Source organism: Ursus americanus, chromosome 23 (genome assembly GCF_024610735.1).
Source record: "Ursus americanus isolate L20-20 chromosome 23, mUrsAme1.1.p, whole genome shotgun sequence".
Classification (NCBI taxonomy): Eukaryota; Metazoa; Chordata; class Mammalia; order Carnivora; family Ursidae; genus Ursus; species Ursus americanus.
In genome coordinates this window covers 7,405,099-7,425,214 of record NC_142149.1, presented here as the reverse complement: position 1 = coordinate 7,425,214, position 20,116 = coordinate 7,405,099, and the positions used below count along the sequence as shown (strand labels likewise).

The following is a 20,116-nucleotide window of genomic DNA, read 5'->3' as shown; positions in this document are numbered from 1 at the left end:
GCCTTCTATGTTCTGTATTCTATCATATATTCACCTTTTAACTTTGACGGCACCCTACTCCTTTCCTGAGGGCGGGAACAGGTGTCCCGGTTTCGTCTCCCGTGTCCTCCCTGCCTAGAACACAGCTCAGCAATGCAGTGGGCATACAGCGGGAGTTGTTGCACGAGTGATTGAATCATTCAGGCAAAATGGGTGCTCCAGAAAGACACAATAATGTTCTCTAGAACTGTAGCACAGCCCCTCGATATTCCGCATTCAATGCTCACACTCAGGTCAAGAATTAAGAAAAACGGGCCCACTGGTGGCCTTATGGGCATCAACCCCAACCACAGTCTTGATACCTCATGTCCCATCTTGTACAGGTGGCTTCTGGATACGGCAGGGCGCTTTGCCCTGGGGCCTATGGATGGGCTTGCTGCTCTCAGAATGTGGATGTGGACAGCCGGGAAGGATCCTTGACCTAGCAAGCCTCTCCTAACCCCTCAGCCGTTCAGCCAGCTTACTGCAAGCCAGAAATTTATGGCAACTTTAAAGACAAAGAGGAGACTGGGGCGGGGGGTGGTGGTGATGGTGAAGAGTACAGGCAGAAAGGGAGCTGGGGAGGGGGTGGATGTTTTATTGACTTCCTCTTAATTGCTGTAATTAAAAACATGTAAAGAATCTTTTTGTAACGACTTTGCCATTATCATTAGTTGTTAGCACAGCTGCCTTATTAATTTCTCGTTAGAACCCAATTCAGAGTCCGTCTTTGGGAAGGGGGTGGTGGTCCTGCCTGGCCCAGTCCCGGAAGGAGCCCGGAAGGGCAGCATCACCAGGAACCGGCTGCCTGGAGCCTCAGGGCAAAGCCTTCTGCCCCCTGGGATGCAGAAACCCACTGGGAGAGACGGAGGGGTCTGCAGAGGCAGCCATTGCCCACCCATCCTTAGACCTGTGGGCATCTGTGTGACTGTGTGAGAGAGGCAGGTGGACAGACAGACAGACGCAGGAGGTCTGCAGGGCACACAGCCGGGAGAGCCCCCGGACTGGGATTGGGTGAGCAAGGTAGAAGGTTTCAGGAGGCACTGCTACTGGCATCCTGAGAGTGCACGGTGAGTACCCGAGGGGGGGCGCCTCCTTAAATTCTGCATCCTCCTTGCCTCACCGTAGCCCCAGCTCTGGAGAGCAGACACGGTGGCGAGGAGTACGCCCGCGAAGGCGGCCAGAGCGAGAAAGGTGAATGTTTATTCCGGGACGCAAAGGGAAGAGGGAGCAAAAGCACTGAGACGTTAAGTAACTTGCCCGAGGTCACCCAGCTAGCGAGAGGGGAGCCTGGATTTGAACGGGGGTGGGGGTGGGAGGGCGGTTCATGGCTACACCCTGCAGTGTGACAGTAGCGAGGCAAGAAAAGATGGAAGGTAGAAATGCTGGCTGTGGGACCTTGGGCTGTCCTCTACCTTCTCTGAGCCTCTGTTTCCCCATCTAGAGATGTGCCTTGTACCACACGCCTTCCTGGCTCCCACACTTGTCCTGGGAACCCACGGGGGAAAGACAGGCACACAATTACACTGGAGGGATCCTTCTGGAGGCTCTGCCATATCTCCTTTAGCGTCTCCTGAGAGACATGGGCTTGAATCTGTGTGGGTTCCAAGGCGTCCTGGGGCACGTGCTCACCTTTCCAGGGGGATGGAGGCCGTGCTGCTTTCTTTGTCTGCCCCCACCCTGCACGCATACACCAGGTGCCCAGAGTCCTAAGCTACTTAGCGCCGAGGTTGGGGCTGGAAACCACACTTCCTGACCGTCCCCACCATCCCGTGGCATGGCCATGTTTTAGGCACAAAAGAACCCGGGAACTACTTGTAAGTATTTTCATCTGCTCGCCTCTGCTGACAGCCAAGAAGAGCATGTGACTCCCACCCCACGGTGTGAGATGGTGTTCATCCTAGGTGGACACAGCATCCCTTTGCAGCGCTGTCTGGACATGGGACATGACAGTCCAGGGCACCCACCGGGTTCCATGGGAACCCTGACCTCAGCCCGTAAGCCCCCTCTCCCCACCCCCACTGCATTTTGATTTATCTCTTCCTGACCTTAGACGGCAGTGTGGTTGGGGGGGGGGGTGTTTTGGAATCGGGCAGCTGTGGGTTCAAGTCCCGCTCTGGTACTTCCTCACTGTGTGACTTCGGCCATCACCCCCCCCCCCCCCCACCGCCCCCATCAGCCTTGCGGGATAAGGACGGGAGAGAATGGTGTGCACTGCCCAGCAACAGGTGTAAATAGTGAGGTTGTGGGTGGGGGTGGTTTTGCCAGGTCTCCCCTTTCCCCACACCCAGGACCCTGGAGAGTGTTTTGATTGGGGGGGGGGGACGGGTTGGATAGCAAATTCTTCAACTTCCATAACTAGAGAGAGAGACCCCCTGGATGAGACAAGTTGTGTTCAGCAAGGGAAGGGACGGGGAGGTGAGTTTCCCTTCTCTGGCCCGCTGTGGCCACTGGGGTGGGGTGAAACCGTCATTAACTTGTTAGGATGAGTGTTTTTCTCAAGCGCCCGCTGGAGTCCCCAGGGCTCCCCTCACTCCTCTGGCGTTAGGTCCAAAGGGCTGCAAAGAGTGGCTTCTCCTTTACGATGCTACAGAGCAAGGTGGCTCGATGTGATTTGAGGAGTGGTTCTCAGGGCTGGCCCGGGCGCTGCAGCTGGTGGTCAGGAAGGGGGAGAACCTGGGCCTCCCCACTGCGTTCGGTCCTTCGGGCCCTTCCAGGTACCCCGTTCTCTGCCAGGGACCACCTGTGGCCACACGGGCACAGCTAAGCAGCAGCCCCGTAGAGCCTGGTGGCAACGACGGTTGTGACCGTGTGCCCAGGCTCCCAGAGCCCAGCTGACACGTAGCTTTGAGGGCACAGCGATGCCCTGGGAGAGGCGGCTGAGGGGGCAGACGCTGGGCTGACCGCACGGCCCAGGTGCGAGTGTCAGCTCACTGCTCTGCATTTGGCCAGAACCGTGTGTGCCAGGAGCCCTCCCATTCCGTGGCCTGCTTCTTCTCTCCTTACCACGAGCTACAGAAAACGAACTGCAGCAGGAACGCTCGCTGACTGCAGACGTCTTATGTGCAGGCGCCGGCTGGGTGCGCTGGGCACATGAGCTCAAGGAATTCTCTGGATGAGCCTAGACTGTCGGGGACATCGTGTCCTGGATGGCGTTCCCAACTGCATGCACACAGACACGCACGCGTGTGTCGTCACCAGCACCAAGGTGAACAAAGGGGCAGACCAACCTAGGCATGCGCATTTGCACGCATGCTTGCACACAGATATGTGGATACGTGTGTATGCACACACGTGCACACGTGTTCTCTCCCACACGCAGGGGACCAAGAAGCAGACTGATGCGCACACACACACACTCGCACACACGTGCAGGAACCCATACGCACGCACGCACACCTGCACGCACATGGGCACACACATGCACACGCAGTCTCTCTGGAGGCTGGCCCGTGGCTCTGCCCCTGCCCCTGCCCCTGCCCCGCGGGACTCCGGGCGCTGGCTAAATGGAGCTCCCCGGGAGCTCTCCAGCCGCTGGCAGTGCCCTGATCCATCATCTTAACTCAGGGCTTTTCCGCTCCTCTGAGTGAGCTGAGTTGCCTTTAGTGCTGATTTATGGAGACAATCCGTCCTCCACTTTTGATTACGGTTGTTTTCCATAATTATTATCAACACTCTTTGCCTCACTTGAGGTTTCCTTTTAGATTTCTCTACCCTGCTTCTGTTCAAGTAGCAAGTTCTCTCCTGTGCTAATTCAGAGGCGAGCCCCTGTAGGCTCCGGGTGAGAAGGTGTCCCTTTTTTTTTTTATTTTTTTATTTCAAGGCTCACTAAGGCTTTCCAATCTCCCATGTCCCACTGTGCCACCTCGGACCTCTGCCCCTGGAAGAACCCGAGATGAAACAGCCCATAATGAGGCTCATTTGTGGCACACGGCAGCTATTTTAGGATGGCAGGCAGCCCGGGAAGGGGAAGCTGAGTCTCAGGAGGGGAGTGTTGTTGGGTGCTCTGGGGCCCTGGTCCCTGAGATGCACCTGGGATCTTCTGAAACTGCCTTCCCTTCTTCCATTTGAGAAAGTCCTTCCGGGGACTGGTAGAGGGACTTGCAGGGGCCTACACTTTACTGTCTGCTCACCTGGCTCCTCCAGGAACCCAGACTTGTCATCCCCACCCCTCCCTCTTAGGGTCATGGTGCCACTAGGAGGCATCCCCCAATGACCCCGCGGATCACGGGACCCGCTCGCTGTTACAGCTCCCGGGCTGAGCGAGTTGGAGGATGGCAAGGTTAAGGTCATGGGGGGCACCAGGAAGTCTGTGGAGAAGAGCGTCAGAGCTGAAGAGGTTCAGGTGGGCCACCAAGAAGAGCCCCAAGTGTGAGGCCCAGCCAACCCTAGAGAAGGCCCTTGAACCAGGTGACAGGGCCCCCTTTATAAAAGCAGCTGCCGGTCCCATGTAAAGAGTGCTGAACTCTGAGCCGACAGACGTATGTGTCCCTGGTCAGTGGTGCCGCCTTGAGAGCACCTGTCAACCACAAAACGAGGGCACTCCCATGACAGCCGAGAAGGGCCACCATCAGCACCCTATGAGCAGGGGAGGCTACGGCTGGATTTGGCTCTCCCCAGAGCATGGTGGTGGGTGAGGACCCTGCAGACCCTCCCCTGCTCCACACCCCTCCCTGCCCCCAAGTCGCCCAGCGTACTACTCACAGGCCACCTGGACCTCGGTTTGCCGCTGCAGCAGAGCGCCCATCCGGTTCCGCACGATGCAGCGGTAGAAGCCTGCGTGGGTGCGGTCCAGGCTGGTGATCATGTACCTGGGGGCAGACGAGACAGCCAGTGAGCAAGTCGGGCAGGTGCAGGGATGCACGTGTCAGAGTGGGATCAGAGGGGGACGGTCGCCAGGTCACCCTCTTCCTGAACGGAGAGCACCAGGGAGTTCCGGATTCTCTGCCATGTCTTGGAGTCACAGGAAGGTCCCCATCAATGGAAGCGTCCCTCCCGAGGGCAGCCAGGCTTTTGCTCAGGTGCTTAGGGAGCAGCCTGCATTTTCCCGTAGACGGGAGGCGCCATGCCTGAGCCCTTGACCCTGGTGGTGACCCGGCCTCCGGGACTGGAGGTCCTCTGCTGGAGGCTGCTGTCCTCCCTTGCCTGTGACTCACATAACTGGGAAGGTGGGGGCATTCTGTTTCGGCCAGGCCCAGGACTGTACTGTAAATATGAATCGAAATGGATGGGGGTGGCGGAGGCAGGAACCTTCCTATGCTTCCCCAAATGCTTTGTATCAACTCACCCTTAACACTCCAGACAGCGCCACTGCCACTTTGTGGAGGGAAAAGGCAGAGCCTCCCGAGCAGGACAGGGTGGCTTTCTGTATGTGTGTGCCCTGAGGCCAGGATGCACGAACCCAAGGAGGACTGTTGGGAGCCTGCTCTGGGAGCACGTGACTGGCCCAAAGGGCAGCAGAGTCTGGTGGTAGGGGACAGGTAGCTGGAGCGCAGGTATGCAGGGCACTGACCTGGCTGAGAGGCAGGGAGGAGGCCAGGCCAAGTTGGTGAGAGGGCCTTCCGGCTGGTAAGACATGGGCAGGTGGTGCTCTCTGATACGGAGGGGGCTAGTTCCCCTGGTGCCCCCTCTGTGATCACCTTTCCTGTCCCAGACCAGTGGATGGCCCAGCAGGGACCTCAGAGGATCAGGGGGCTTGTGCCTACAACATCTTCTCCATTCTTGGGTGTCCTAGGGTTTGCCCAGCTGACTTGGTGGACAAGCTCATTGCCACCTGGCCCTAGGCTATGCCATCCCTGGGACAGAGCAACCTTATTCTCAAGAGTTGCTAAGTTTCCTTTTACACAAGTTCCAGCCGGGGCTTATCAGGACCATGAGCACCACCATCTCCACCACCACCGCCACCACCACCACCATCACCGACACCAACATCATCACCGACACCAACATCACCATTAGTACCACCACCACCATCATCATCACCACCATCGCCATCACCACCACCACCATCACCATCACCACCACCATCACCATCACCATCACCATCACCATCATCATCTCACGACAGTGAAACAAGCACTGCCCCTTTCTGAGCACCGGCTATGCCTCTGGCCTGGTCTTAAGTACTTTCCCTACATTTTTTCATTTCACACAGCAGTTCCCAGACTATTGGATATCATGGACTAGTAACACTTAAAAAAATGGGGCTTGACATAAGACTGTCAACATTTTACTTTGCCAAGTAAGATCATTAAAACCAACCAACCAAAAAGCAAACAGACAAACAATCCAGCAACCAAAAACTTAAAAAAAAAACACAAATGGATAATATTAAAAAGTGCCAGGCAGGGAGAGAAAAATAAACAGAAAAGGTCAGCCTTTTATCTAAAAAGGACATTTTGAGGTCACAGAGCAGAAATGTAATCTCAGCATAAAAGCAATTCTAACAAATTTTTAAACTTAAATTTTATGCAAACCCGTTACACTAGCTTCACTTTCCTTGTCGTATGCGAACAAGGGCGAATAGCTGCGGGGCTACATATGAGAGTCCTTCACTTAATCCTTGAGCGGGTACATTTATCAGTATCCCCATTTTAGAGGTGGGGAGACTGAGGTTCAGAAATGTTTCCTCACTGACAGGCAGTCTCATAGGTGTAAGAGGCAGGGCCAGGGTCCCACAGAGGCTGCGTGACCCCAGCTGCTAACCAGTTCAACACAGACGTCATTTTCCAAAGGGCCCCCCTTCTGTCCTGGGACTCATGGATGCTCTGGTTCTGGCTGTGGCTCTGCACCGTGATTCAGAACCTTCTGGCTGTCTAAGCCTCTTATCTCTGCCACCGGCTGCAGTTCTTATCTGTCCCTCGCGACTGCGCACAGTGTGATGGAGGGGAGATAGCGGGCGCCCAGGCTCTGGCAAATTTCCCGTTCTGCTTCCACCCCACCCTCAAGCCCATTCCCACTCTCGCTTGCCTCGACCGCAGGGAGGGGAGATAGCTTTGGGGAAACTGTTTGGGTCTCGAAAGCGATGGGGTGACCTGACAGGAGAGATGGAAGGCGAGATTGGCTGGAACAGCTCTCTATCTTTGAAAATGGAATCCGAAAATTATTAAAAAGCTGCAGGGAGAGAACTATGAATGGAAACAGCCCCCAAAACTAACAAAAAGATGCTCAACTCCCATCACAATGAAAGGCCAAGCAAAACAAGACAACGTTCACATCTCAGACTGCCGAAGACTTTCGTGTTCGATCACGCGCAGTGCTGGCCGGAGTGGGGGGGAGGGGAGATGTACCCTCAGGTCAGCCAGTGCAAGTGCAGAGTGGTCCAGCCTTTGGGGCAAAATCTTTCAGAATGAGCACAGGCAAGCCTTTTGACCCAGAGGCCGCACTCCTGCGAGCTGGCCTCTTAGATATACTGCAAAAATGTGGCAAACAAACAAACAAACAAACAAACAAAAAACCAGGAGCTCAAGGTGGCATTCCTTTGAACGGCAGAGATACACATGCAACCGGAAACAACCTAGACATCCGTCAAGAACGCAACTGGGTCAGTTACCAACGTTGCAGCCGCCGAATGAATGAGGAGCCGCTGTCTGTACGAGACAGAATGGTCTCCGAGATGCACAAAGCACGGAAAGGAAGTCGAAGCTGGAGAGGGGGAGATGCTTATGGAAGTAACAACACGAGGAAGGAAGTGGCCAAGCAGTACCACGGCGGAGCGTCAGGGACCAGAGTGATAACGGACGGTTCTGGCTCTCAGTAAGCTGCTGCGTATGGACACAGGCTACCAGGCCCTTCGTCTGATGTTTAGGGTCATGCAAATCGACCCAATAAAAATAATTTCAGTTTGTGGACCAAAAAAAAAAAAAAAAAAAAGTTAAAGAAGAGTGTAAATGGTATGATACCATGTAGGTAAATGAGACAGAATACACATTTGTATATATTTGCATACGTATGAAAACACGTACGTAAAATGTGTATATTTGCATATGATACAAGTACCTAAATGTATATATTTGCATAAACATGATACACGTACATAAAGCGTTTTCTAGATGGGGATACTCGATGGATACCTGTTATCTCCCTTTTGGGAGAAGTGCTGGGTAGGGAGGGAGGGAAACTTCTACTTTTTATGTCTTTCTATGTCATCAGAATTTCTTTCATTGTATGCATATATTGCTTTTATTTTAAAAATAAAATGTAAAAATGCACTTTGAGCATATAATTTAAGTATACATTATAGAACAGACACCAGGGACTCATTGGATGTGGGTTTGTTTGCTGATGTCAGTGATGCGTGGTGAAATTTAAACTTTAATAAAAGTAGATTTCTGCACAAGGCTGTATGTCTGTTTGCTTCAGCCAGGAATCCCCCAGGCCCCGGGGGAAGGTCAACTGGCTGCAGGCCGGCCCCTCCCCCAAGGCCCGAAGAGGAGCACTGGCCCTGGGCCTCCCTTCCGTCCCCCTGCAGTGGAGGCCAGGTGCTCCCTGGCCTGGCAGAGTGGGGTGCAGCCTCCTCTCCATCCCCCAGCCTCCCTCTCCTCCCCACATGGGAGACCTATTTCTGGCTGGATGGAAACATTATTTAAAGTAACAGTTCCGCCCACTGCCTTTCCTACCAGGGAAGCCCGCTTCACTCCACCCCAATTGCAGCTTCGGTCTCCCTGCCTCCTAGGCGGGTGGATGAGGCAGCCGGCCAGCATCTCAGCTTGCAAATCTAGCGCGCTGTACGCAGCCTTGATAACGATAGTAGCAGCGCTCATTATCCCTGAAATGCTCCCTTCTGGGCCCTCTGGACACACTCAGCCCCCAGCTCCGTCTGCCCCACCCACCTGCGGCCACGGGCCTGGCAGGAAAGTGGATGAGCCCAGCCCTGTCCCCTCCAGGGGCAGGGGGATGGACGGAATTCCCTGTACAGCAGGGCCTACACCTGATCCACCGAAGGGGAGCATGGCATTGGAGAAAGCACCGGAGCTTCTGACTCAGAAATTTAGGCTTGACTTTCCCCTCTACTCTTTCTTAGGAATGTGGGCTGGGCTTGTTATGGAGCCTTGCAAGCCTCAGTTTTGCCATCTGTAAAATGGGGACAATGATGGCCATCTTTGATAGGCTGATTATAAGAGGCTCTGGATATAACTCCAGGCATACAGCAGGTGCTGCACAAGCACCTGGCAAATGAAGGAGCAGGTATATGAGTCACTGGCGGCGAGTGGAAGGTATGGGGTGAGGTGGGGAGGTTCAGAGAGGAGGACAAGGGAGTGTGGCGGAACCCCCCACTGGAATGCGGATCCATGAGGGGCTCCACACCAAGCATCAGATTCCCTTGCCTGGCAAATCCTTCAGCTTTCCCATGGACGTGTGAACCCCAACAGTGCCCAGCCACCGGCAAAGGACCTGCCATGCCCCCTCGGTTACCTAATCTTCTTTATTGGTAGAGGGGCCTCACCTCAGCCCCTCAGCTGCCAACAGAGGGTGTGCCCTCCTCTTCTGCCTCCTCAGGGACCCCGAGGCCAGTGAAAATGACAGACCCCCTTCCAAAGTTTGTTCCTCTCAGCTTCCTGACCCCAGTGAACTTCCTGCCACTAGGCTGACCTCCCGACCTCCTGGTAATCTCAGTTTGTGTCCTCTGGGTGCAGAGCCTGAGCCGGGCTTCTCTGCGGACAAGGAGCAGCGACGGTGGGTAAGGGGCACCTCTTCCTGGCTGACCTGCAGCTTTATTCTCCCTCTGATGACAAAAAGTCCCAGGGGCGTGGCTTGAGGGACTGAGGGACACCCGGAGTCGCCCACTTTGAGCCCCCTCGAAGGACCACTTATTTATTGATTTCTTCTGGGAAACCCATGCACGGGACATAAAGACTAGAAGAAAAGGTGCACAGGAAACGTCTCTCCCACCCCGTGCCCCAGTTGCCCGGTCACTCCCAGCTCCACACACACTTAACCGCGGTGACTAGCTTCCTGGTCGCTTTTCAGAACTTCTCCAGGCGAACACAAGCACATGCGAGTTCACGATCCCTCCCCTTTCCAGCAGGAGACTCGGGGCCTCCTTTCGGCAGTTCTACTCCTTCCTTTGTGCGTGTGACAAGGAGATCTTTCCATAACCGCATGTGTGTGCACGTAACTGACCTTCCTCAGGCTTCCTAACAGTGGCGGAGTGGCCAGTGGCGAGGAAGCCTTGCTTTGTCCCCACTGGATGGTCAAATGGAGAAGGCGGGGGGAGTGGGGTGGTGGTGGTGGGGGGAGAGCCCTGGGGCAGGGCTTGGCCAGGGTGGAAAGAAAGGGAGACGCACTAAGGGTCCACACGGTTCTCCCTGCCCCCCGTCAGTGTCCCGATTCGGCCGGCAGGAGCCACCGGCTCAGTCCACTCCTCCGAGATGGAGAGAAGAGCTCAGGGTGCAGGGCGCACGGTGAGCCGGGGAGGAGCCAGGACAGAGAGATGGACTCTCGGAGACACGGGCTGGGCAGGGAGGAAAGGAGGCCCTAACAAACGTGGCATCTTCTCCGGCACACGAGGAAACACACAGTGCCCTTTTTGGTTCGAGTCCTTGAGTGTCACAGTTGATATTTAAAATGATTCTTCCTCGCATTAAATAAGATATTTCAATTTCACGGAGCTGTCAGGAGCTGATGCGGACACTAGAAATAATAGGCACACTCTCCTTGTATTGTCCTCGTTAATAAATCAGCTGCCTGGAGATGCACGCGCTGGTGCTCACGCAGAGGAAGGGGGTGTGTGTGTGTGCGTGCACACGTGTGTACATGCGTGCACCACTGCTCCCCCACCCCTCCACATTACTGTGCTTCCACCCACATGCACGCTTACACCCACACGGACGCACATTTATGCATACGTGTACAAAGTTGTGTACGCACAAGCGCACTCATGCCACTCCACACACACACATGTGCACACACACCCAGCACATGAGCACTCACGCACACCCACGTTTGCATACATGCACACCCACACACACCGTGCACATGGTCATGCACACCTGTGCACACTCACACAAGGCACACAGTGTATATGCACACGTACACATACACGCTCACACAGCCTGGACACACACTCATGCGTACACATGTGCACACACTCCCATATGGACACACACTCGTGTGTTCATGCGTGCCTGTGTGCACACAACAGGCACACCCACCCACACTCATGCAAACACACTCATGCACACGGGTAACACTTCTGGGGTGAACCCATGTCCAGCCGCTCCTATCCGAGGTCACCCAGGGCACCCCAATCCACCCTGCTCTCACACTGAGGCCCTGGGCACTCTGCGCTCTCACACTAAAGCCCCGGGCGCTCTGGGCTGCCACATTCAGATGCGCTCAGGACACGCGGGTGTCCGGTCACAGACCACACACTCTCTCCCACCAAACCATATCTTCCAGGGGCAAGGGAGCCCCCGGGGACTGACCCCTTGGTGCTAGGGCTTTTCTCTCCAGAGGCACTGTGTGTGGAGAGGAGGGAAGCTGGACAGGGAAGGAACTGAGGTTTGGGGCAAACAGATCCCCGAGCCGTGCCCCTTCCCTGGGCTCCCTCACTAGGGTGTGGGCTCTCCGTGACTTACCCGCTAGGCCTCTTTTCTTCAAGTGAGCTGTGCTGGGGGCGGGGGGACCGGTGGGGGGAAAGCAGCCAAGCCTCTACATCCACTGGGGGGTGAGCGAGGGCTCTGGGCCTCCTGCCTGCCGGTGTCACCACAGACGGCCGAGGCTGACACAGGCTGAGCTCTGGGGACGCAGGCTTCCTTCCCTCTTCCCAAGGACTTTTGGGCAATGGGAGACACAGCAAGTCCTAGTGTGTGCCTGTGTCCTCCCAGACCTGCGGACACACGCCCCGTTCCCCTTCCTGCAGCAGGGAGACAGCGGGCCCTCCAAGCACTGGCCACCGGGGCCGCAGCAGGCTAGAAAGGGGCCCCACCTCGTGGGTTTGCTTTTGCAAAGGTTCCTCAGGAAAGAAAGCAAAACTCCATCCAGAGTGATATAAAGGGGAAAGTACATGTACCAGAAAAGAGATAATAGTAATGTACCATTATATAATTAACATAATTAGCATGAGGATAAAAAGTGTCATGTATCTAACATATATCAGCTCAGCTAATGCTCACGATTCCGGAGGAGGCTCGTGCTAATGGAAGCTCAGTCTATAGCCGAGAAAACTGGGCCCAGAGTCATTAAGTAACCTGCTGCAGGTCACAGAGCAAACGAGTACCTCGCGCACAGGGGCGGTCTGGTACACAGATAGGATGGACCTCACCGAGACGCGTACCCAATCATTGGGGTCTCTCCTTTCTGGGGTTTGCTTGGAAGAAGGAAGTGCTATCTACACTCTGCTTCTTACACGCAGAGAGACTGTTGATGGAGGGACAAGAGGGGTTTCTGGGCAGGACCTGATGATTTGGTCTGCGGCACGTTGCAGAGAAAGCTGGTGCCGAGTGCTGGCCACTCAGTATCCGTGGAGATGCAGGGGCCTGGGGCATGACTGCCCAGGAAAACTCTTTAGTGGGGCTTTTGGTTCTGGAACGGGATCCAGTAAGAGAGCATCGGGAACAGCCGAACTGTTCTGTGTGATGCCCTCACTGGCAGGTCGCGTTTTCCCTCTGGCAGCTTTGGCAGCTGCCTGAAGAATCCTGAATTCATGGGCTGGTAGGGGGCGGGGGAGAGAGACAGACAGACAGACACACACAGAGGCACAAGCTGCCCCCGCACAGGAAGAGACGGATCTCGAGGGCGGCTGGTCCTGGGAGGATGATGTCAGGAAGGTACACCCCGTGGTGAGGGCTGGCAGGGCAATTTAGGAACAGTGATTTCTCTCCTTCTATTTTAAGCAGTTTCTGTCCTGTGCTGTAATTCCCCTCCCACACCTTTGGTAAGAGTGTTACGCACCCGACTGGCTTGTGCTAATGGCGCTTCAGGGAAGGAAGGGAGCCGCTGTGCTCCGACCAGGGGAGGGGCCGCCCTTGGAAGGGAGGTGGCAGCCTGGCCGGGGGGGTGCTGAGTGAGGCCTGGGGGTCCTCTGGAGCAGGAGTAGGACAGGTGGCACTGAGGCCCAGGCCAGGTGAGCAACGTTGTCCCCAGGGTCCTTGGAAGGTGTGAGACGGTCAAGGGCTCACCCCTCACAGACCGCGGACATTTGGATAGTGGAGGACCTGGGTACAGTGGGTGCCCCCACCGCCTAGAGGGCTGCAGGGTGGAGGGTGCCACAAGAGACAGAGGGGGAGAACCCCTGATTCTGACTACAGAATATGGGGGAGATGGAGGCTGGCTCACAGGTGCAGGGCTATGCGCTCACCCCTTCTCCTGCCTCAGGGCCTCCCCTGTGGCCACACGGGGGTGGCTGGAACCTCAGCGGCGCCGGGTCCCCCCTCTGGGTGCAGGTAAGGGACAGAGATGCGGGAGCAGCCGGGACTTGCTCCCATCACATCTGTGGCACCTGCAGCCTGCAGGGACGGGGCTGGGTGCAGGGCCTTGGCAAGACGCCTGCGTCCAGCAAGTAGAAAGATCCCTGCTGGCCCCATTCTCCAGCTCTACCAGACTTCTGGTGCTTTCTGATGAAAACAAGCTGCCCCTCGCCTCTCCACGGGCAGCCCCTCAGCCCACAGGGTCCCTCTCCACTTTCGGCTAGGACTGTAAGTGCACTCTGGCCAGTTAACACACTCCTAGCCTGCTGACCTTGATCCGTAACAGAGTTAATTTGCTTTCTTTCAAGATTTGCAGATTTCCATTGGCCTTGGAGAATGAAAGACCAGAACTTTTCCTAGGCCACAGAGGAGGGCAAGTCTGTTGATGCCTCCTGGGCTCTCTGATTAGTCCAACGATCTTTTAGCAAAATGTTTTTCTTTTTTAAGGTCACGCTATGACTTCACTGACCTCCCTTGGTGCATCTGAAGACCTTGCCCTCCTTCGCAGAAAGAACAGAGCACTTGTGTACATCACCAGGCTCTCTTGCACACCCCCCAGCCCCCCCAGGTATTAGGGAACTAGAACTGCTTGCACAACCCCCAGGAACCGAGACAACTCTGTACGTGGCGTTGTCAAATCTGCATGTAATCAAGAAACGTCAGAACGCTCTACTCCCTTAACTGATTAAACCCGTTAAACATCTCTAGGCCAGGCAGGAACCTCGGAGCTGGCCTTTGGACAAGAGTCCACCTTCTTCCCAGGTGGCTGGCCTCCTGAATAAAGCTCATACTCCTTTACAATCAAAACTTGTCTCTTGAGTAGTGGCTTTTTGAGCAATGGGCAGCTGAACTGGGAACTGGGGTTTCGGCAACAGGATGTCCCCTCCAGGAAGCCTTCTTGAATATCTCCCAAGGTTGTCCCAGAATTCTCTCCTGCCAGAACTGGTGCATTTGTCACAAGTGAATGTAATGTCCTATGTACTTGTACGTGTCTCTCTGAGGTCATGTCTTATACACTGCTCCATGTCCCCCACACGCTGTGCCTGAAACAACACATGCTCAGTGAACATTCTCTGGATGAGTGGATGAGATGGCCAGTGTAGAAGGCCACAGAATGCCCCCCAGAGAAGTCCACATCCAAATTTCCAAAGCCTGTATGTCACCTTATAGGAGATGATGGTTAAATGGGGTCCCCCCAAAAGATACGTTGACATCCTGATCCCAATATGTGTCAATGTGTCCTTATTTGGAAACAGGGTCTTAGCAGATGTAATGAGTTAAGATGAGGTCATTAGGGTGGGCCCTAATGCAAGGTGACCGGTGACCTCGTAAGAAGAGACGCAGACACAAACACACAGGGAGAAGGCCATGGACCACTGCAGGCAGAGACTGGAGCGACGCGGCCACAGACCAAGGAGCACCGACCACAGCAGAAGCTAGAAGAGAGCCATACGATGGAGCCTGGGCAGGGGCCTGCGAGCCTTCAGAGAGGGGGGGCCTGTGGACACCTTGATTTCTAACCTCCGGCCTCCAGAACTCAGAGAGAATCCAGGTCTATTGCTTTAAGCCCTCTCCACCCCCTCCACCCCCCCCCAGTTTGTGGCACTTTGGGACAACAGCTCCAGCGAACTCACACAGATGGCAGCAGGGACTCCTCAGCTGTGATTTAGTTACGGACCTGAGATGGGGGCATGATCCTGGGTGATTCGACAGGCCCAGACGTGATCCCAAGCATCTTGCTGAAAGGGTGATGTGAGGAGAAAAACATGAGGCCGGAGGCATGCGGGGCAAGAGCCAAGGGATGCAGGGAGAGGGGAGGAGGTGAGGGTTTTTCTCCCCTCCGGCCTCCAGCAGGAATGCTGCGCTGTCAATGCCTCGAGTTTAGGACTTCCGGCCGCTGGAACTGTAGGAGGATCCGTGTGCTCTGTTCTGAGTCACTAAGTGCATGGTTATTCGTTACAGCAGCTGGTGGGAAACTCATGCAGCCAGATCCCCTCCAGGTCGGGGATGCAGCCGGGCCGGGAAGGTCTCTTGGACAATGTGGGGGGGGGCGGAGGGGGGGGATGATGGTGAATGCCTAAGAAGCAGGCAGCCGGAGGGCTGAGCTGGGCTAGATGCCGAATTGTCCAAGGCAGCTGCTTAGACAAGACATAGCCTGTGGGCTTGGACGACCACTTTCTGATGGATGGTTCGGCTGGGGGGCTCAGGACCCCCTGCAGGGCCTCCCCTCCCTGCCCCAGGCCTCCCTGCTACTCCTGAGCCCTGTGTGCGGCCCCAAGCCTCCCTGCTCCACCTGGAGACACCGTGATGCTCAGATTGGTCCTGGGGCCTGTGGTCAATGAGAAGGATGGTGGCATTATCGAGCTGAAGGCTGCTGACATCATGACAGCCCAGGCTAGAGTTGGCTGGGGAGGGTGTCTGTCCGCCCTGTGACCTTCTGGGCCAATTAACTGCTCTCAATGAACAAGAGAAAGGACTTCATTAAGGGCTGCCATCAGCGGGGTGGTCCCCACAGACTCAGAGCAAGAAGACAGGTAGGGGAGGAGGGAGGCTCAATGTGGCCACTCAGCAGACACAGGTGGGACTGTCACTGTGGGGAGAGTAAGAGGGGACCGCCCTCACTCTCTCGAACAACAATAAGAGCATTGGTTCCAAGCAAACACCCGAAGACATTATCTGGTTCACCTCCACACTCACTGCAGGGGAAAGGGCCCCTACCCCATTTTATAGCCGAGACCGTGGGCTCAGAACGACTAAGCATGCCTTAGGTCACTGAGCCAGAGGGCAGCAAGGCGACATTCAATGTCAGGCCCATCTGAACCCAAACCCGTCCCACCCCACGCCTGCCCCCGACCTGGTCAGCGGGCACACCCCGGAGAGACAATGCCTCCCGGGAGCTGCCGGGACCTGTCCTGACCCAGCAGCCCCGCAGAGAGAGTCATCTAAGAGCCACGAGTCACTAGATCTGAGATCATCTCGCAAAGTGCAGAGCAGGACAGGACACCAGGTTTGATTACCGGGAGCAGAGAGACAGAAGACCTGTCTGGGCTCAAGAAGTTCAAACCTGCAGATGTTTCACAGTGGATTTTCAAAAAATGACGGGGGTGGAAGGAATCCTGAGGTTTGAGGGGGGCTGGGAGCCAGCGCGGTTATTTGTTTTTTTAGAAAGAAAAGAGACAGGAAGAACAAAGAGGCATAAGTGGGGCCTGTCTTCTGCTCACAGGGATGCTCAGGAATTTCCCCCAGGGCTCCCTGCTTCCTCCGCCTGGGGTGGGGGGCAGAAAAGGAGGCTCCTTTGTCCTGGGCTGCTGGCACCTAGCTGAAATTCTGCAGCCCCCGCCCCTTTATTTTTACACCTGGTAAGAGGCTGCAAGGAAATCCAGCCTCCAGGAACCAAGCTGCTTGTGCTTTGTGGCCAAATTGTGGAGGGCCTGGCGGAGCAAACTAACCAACCTGCTTTGCTCTCAGCCTCCCCAGCCTCCCAGGTGCACCGGGGAGAAGCTGCCTTTACGGCCTCTCTGCCCCCGTGGCAGAGAAGTGGCCTCCTAATTAGATCCGGGGCTGGAGGGAGGACTGGAGGGCCACCCGGGAGCCTTCCCCCTCCTCTCTGCAGGGACACTGTGAGCATAGCCTGAGTTCTGCATTTGCCTGTGCGAGACTCATCCGTAAGAAACCCCAAGTAAATGCACCAAACCGCACGCAGCTGACCTGCCGCGGAGCCACGCTCCCCCCAAGCATCCTCAGCTCCCCTGCGCTGGTCTGGTCTCACAACTTTCCTTTCCATCCCAGACACCGCTCCCTCCCCCAGCTCACAGTAACTCAGGGGGAGCTGCAGCCCTCCACCTCCCACTTCCCCAGGCCGGCTGCGGGGCCCTTTCCTAGGCGGAGTGCCAGGTTTATTGCAGTATTTACGCATTTCTCACCCACCAAGCATGCGGGAGACTGTGATTGTCTTGAGCAGGCTGCTCTGTTTTTTGTGTGTCCCTAAAGAAGTTTTTGAGTGTTGTTCCCTCACCCCCTTTCCCCCATTAGCCCTGTGGTTTTTAGTGCATGATTTTGCATAGCGTGCTTTTTACGTGATAGCAGAACTGACTACAAGGTGTCTGATGCCTGGGAAGGACTCAAGAAATGTGTCCTTGTAAAAAGAGAAAAAAAGAAGAATAAATAAATAAAATCTTAAAAAAAAAAAAAAAGAAATGTGTCCTTGTGTGTACTATTATTATGAGTCATTCGGCCCAGACTGGAGGGCCCGTGACGTGCCAGGCACTGGGTGAGGCTCCAGGGTCAGCAGCAACAACAGTCACGACAGCCAGACCATGCGTCCGCGGTGCTGCCTTGTGTTCAGATGGAGATGTTACCACCACTGCCGCCCGCTGCTTAGAATCGCACCGCTCCCCAGCTCCACGTCCAGTCCATCCGCTCCTATTGCTATCTGCCGAGACAACGTGCTGCCCCTGGGAGTGAAACATTGGCCCCTGGGCATCTCCGAGTCCCAGGGAATAGAAGGGAGCAGGGACTTCCTCATCTCTGAGCGGGAAGGGCTTTATTACGGCCCCTTTAATCACCACAAAGGATAATGGCTAATTCACACTAAGGGGGTGGGGCACGTGGGCACGGGAAGCACTCACTTGGAGGGGGAGCCCTGAGTGGGCACGGAGGGGTGATGGTGTGAACCCTGCCAGGCTCTGCCCAGCTGGCTGGAGCTTCCCACCCAGCCGCGTCCTGCTCCCTGGCCTTCACCAGGTGCCTGATTTTCCCAGGCCAGATGTTTGTGGCATTAATGAATGTTGATGAGGCTGGAGGGTGTACCACAGTCTCCCCGGGGGCCCCCCAAGTGGATGGAAGCTGGGAAGAAGCCTCCCTGGCCATCCTGAGTGCCTGCTGTTGGCAAGTCCGGCAGGGTGGGGGGGGGGGCATGTGATGAGATGCCCATTCCGTTCCTCGGTCCTCGGGGAGACCTGGCTCAAGGTCAGGGCTGATGTTCTTCCTTTCTACCTGGGTCCAGGCTTCAGATGTCAAAGCGATTCTCCTCCCCAAGTCCCAAGGCTCAGGCACCCAGGCAGGGCGCTCCTGGCTCCGTGGTCTATCTCCCCTCTTGAGAGCCCTGGCTGCCCTTCCACCGAGGTCAGAAACATGCCCCCAACGACCAGCCGCATCGAGTGCTGTGCTAGAGGCTTCGGGGGCAAATGCTCCCAGGGCCGGTGGGCACTGGTGGAGAAGGAGGGTTTCTGACTGTAAGTGTGTTTTACTTGTTGTATGACCTTGGGCAAGTTGTCTGATCTCTCTGTGCCTCCATGACCTTATCTGTAAGATAGAGGTAATAATAATAATTAACAATAACCTAAACCAGGTACTATCTTAAGCACCTTTTATTATGCGAATGCATTTTTTCCTCTTTACTACTCTGTGAGGTCAGAATTAATTTTATCCAAATTTGGTAGCTGTAGAAGCCGAGGAAACCAAGGCACAGAGAGGTTAAGTAACTTGTCTGAGATCACGCAGCCAATAGGTGGTAGAGCCCCAGGGGGCTGCCTCTAGATTTTGTGCTCTTAACCACCAGGCTCTAGTCCCTCCCGGAAGGCACGTGGTACGGATGTCAGGACAGGGCGCCTGTGATGGGCGTAAGACAGGGCCAGTGTGGGATGTGTCCTAAGCACTCGCTGAGTGTGAGCTCTACTGGGATTATTAATGTTTTATTTTTCACTTAGTCATCCATCCTGTGAGGAGGGAGCACCGCCCTCTGCCCTCTCTAAGAGCCCCCTAACCCGGGGCCCAAAGCCCACTCATCCAGGATGAGTCCTTGCCCAGAGAGCAGAGCCAAGGCTGGGGCGACCATGGCATCTCATGTTAGAAGCTGTGATGGCAGTGGCCCTGAGCCCTGGGGGGCCCAGAGCCGCCTCCGCTCCCCCCTCTTCTGAACACCTGCCCAGACCCCAGGCAGCTGCCTCAGAACGCCATCCCACCGGCCCGGACTTCTCTGGCCTCTGTCCAGCATGACTCATGGCCACCTCTGCCCATTCGCTTTGGGTTTTCTAAAGTCACCCTCAGAAGTGACTTCAGGGAAACGTGGTGGGGGAATCGGGCCAGAACGGCGTAAATGAGGCCCCGAGGACCCGCCTGCGAGCTGCCATCTGGAAAAGGTAACCTGTGTGCATGGCCAGGCACCGCCAGATCGGAGGCTGCGGGCCTGAAGAGCACGGCTCTAGGATTTTGCAACAGCTCCAATCAAATGTGGGGTCTATGCCTCCTGCTAAATCTGGCCTGACCCTGTGACTTGCTTTCACCAACAGAATCTGGTGGAACATTCTGAAGCCCAGGCCTCGAGAGCCTTGTAGCTTCTGCATTCACCTCTCAGCCCACCAGGCCCCAAGACCACCGGGCCATGAAGGATGGTAAACCAAGGCAGAAAGACCAGCACCACAGCTGTCCAGCCCAGCTGAGCCCAGCCCAGCCCAGCAGATGGCCAGCGAAACGGACCTTCATGTGCGCCCAGCACAGACCAGCAGAGAAATGAGAAATCATGGTTGTTTAGTCATGAAGTTCTGGAATGTTCTTCTGGGCAGCAGTAAGTACCTGACCAGAGGCTGTGGCCGAGGTCAGGCTGAGCATGCTCCAATGGGTCCCCCATCTTCGTATGTTCCCTAGGGGTCAGGGGTAAAGGAGCAGGTACAATGCGTGGAGCTTCTGGA

At 55.6% G+C, this 20,116-nt stretch overlaps 1 protein-coding gene across 3 annotated transcripts in view; it reads right to left on the bottom strand.

Annotated features, from left to right (window-relative positions):
* SDK2 (sidekick cell adhesion molecule 2) overlaps positions 1–20,116 on the bottom strand; it is a 258,779-nt gene that overhangs the window by 102,960 nt on the left and 135,703 nt on the right. For all 3 annotated transcript variants that reach the window (XM_087854153.1, XM_087854152.1, XM_045814625.2), the window contains exon 3: positions 4,723–4,829. In XM_087854153.1, the coding sequence (XP_087710279.1) occupies positions 4,723–4,829 (107 nt within the window). The remainder of the gene's footprint in view (positions 1–4,722; positions 4,830–20,116) is intronic.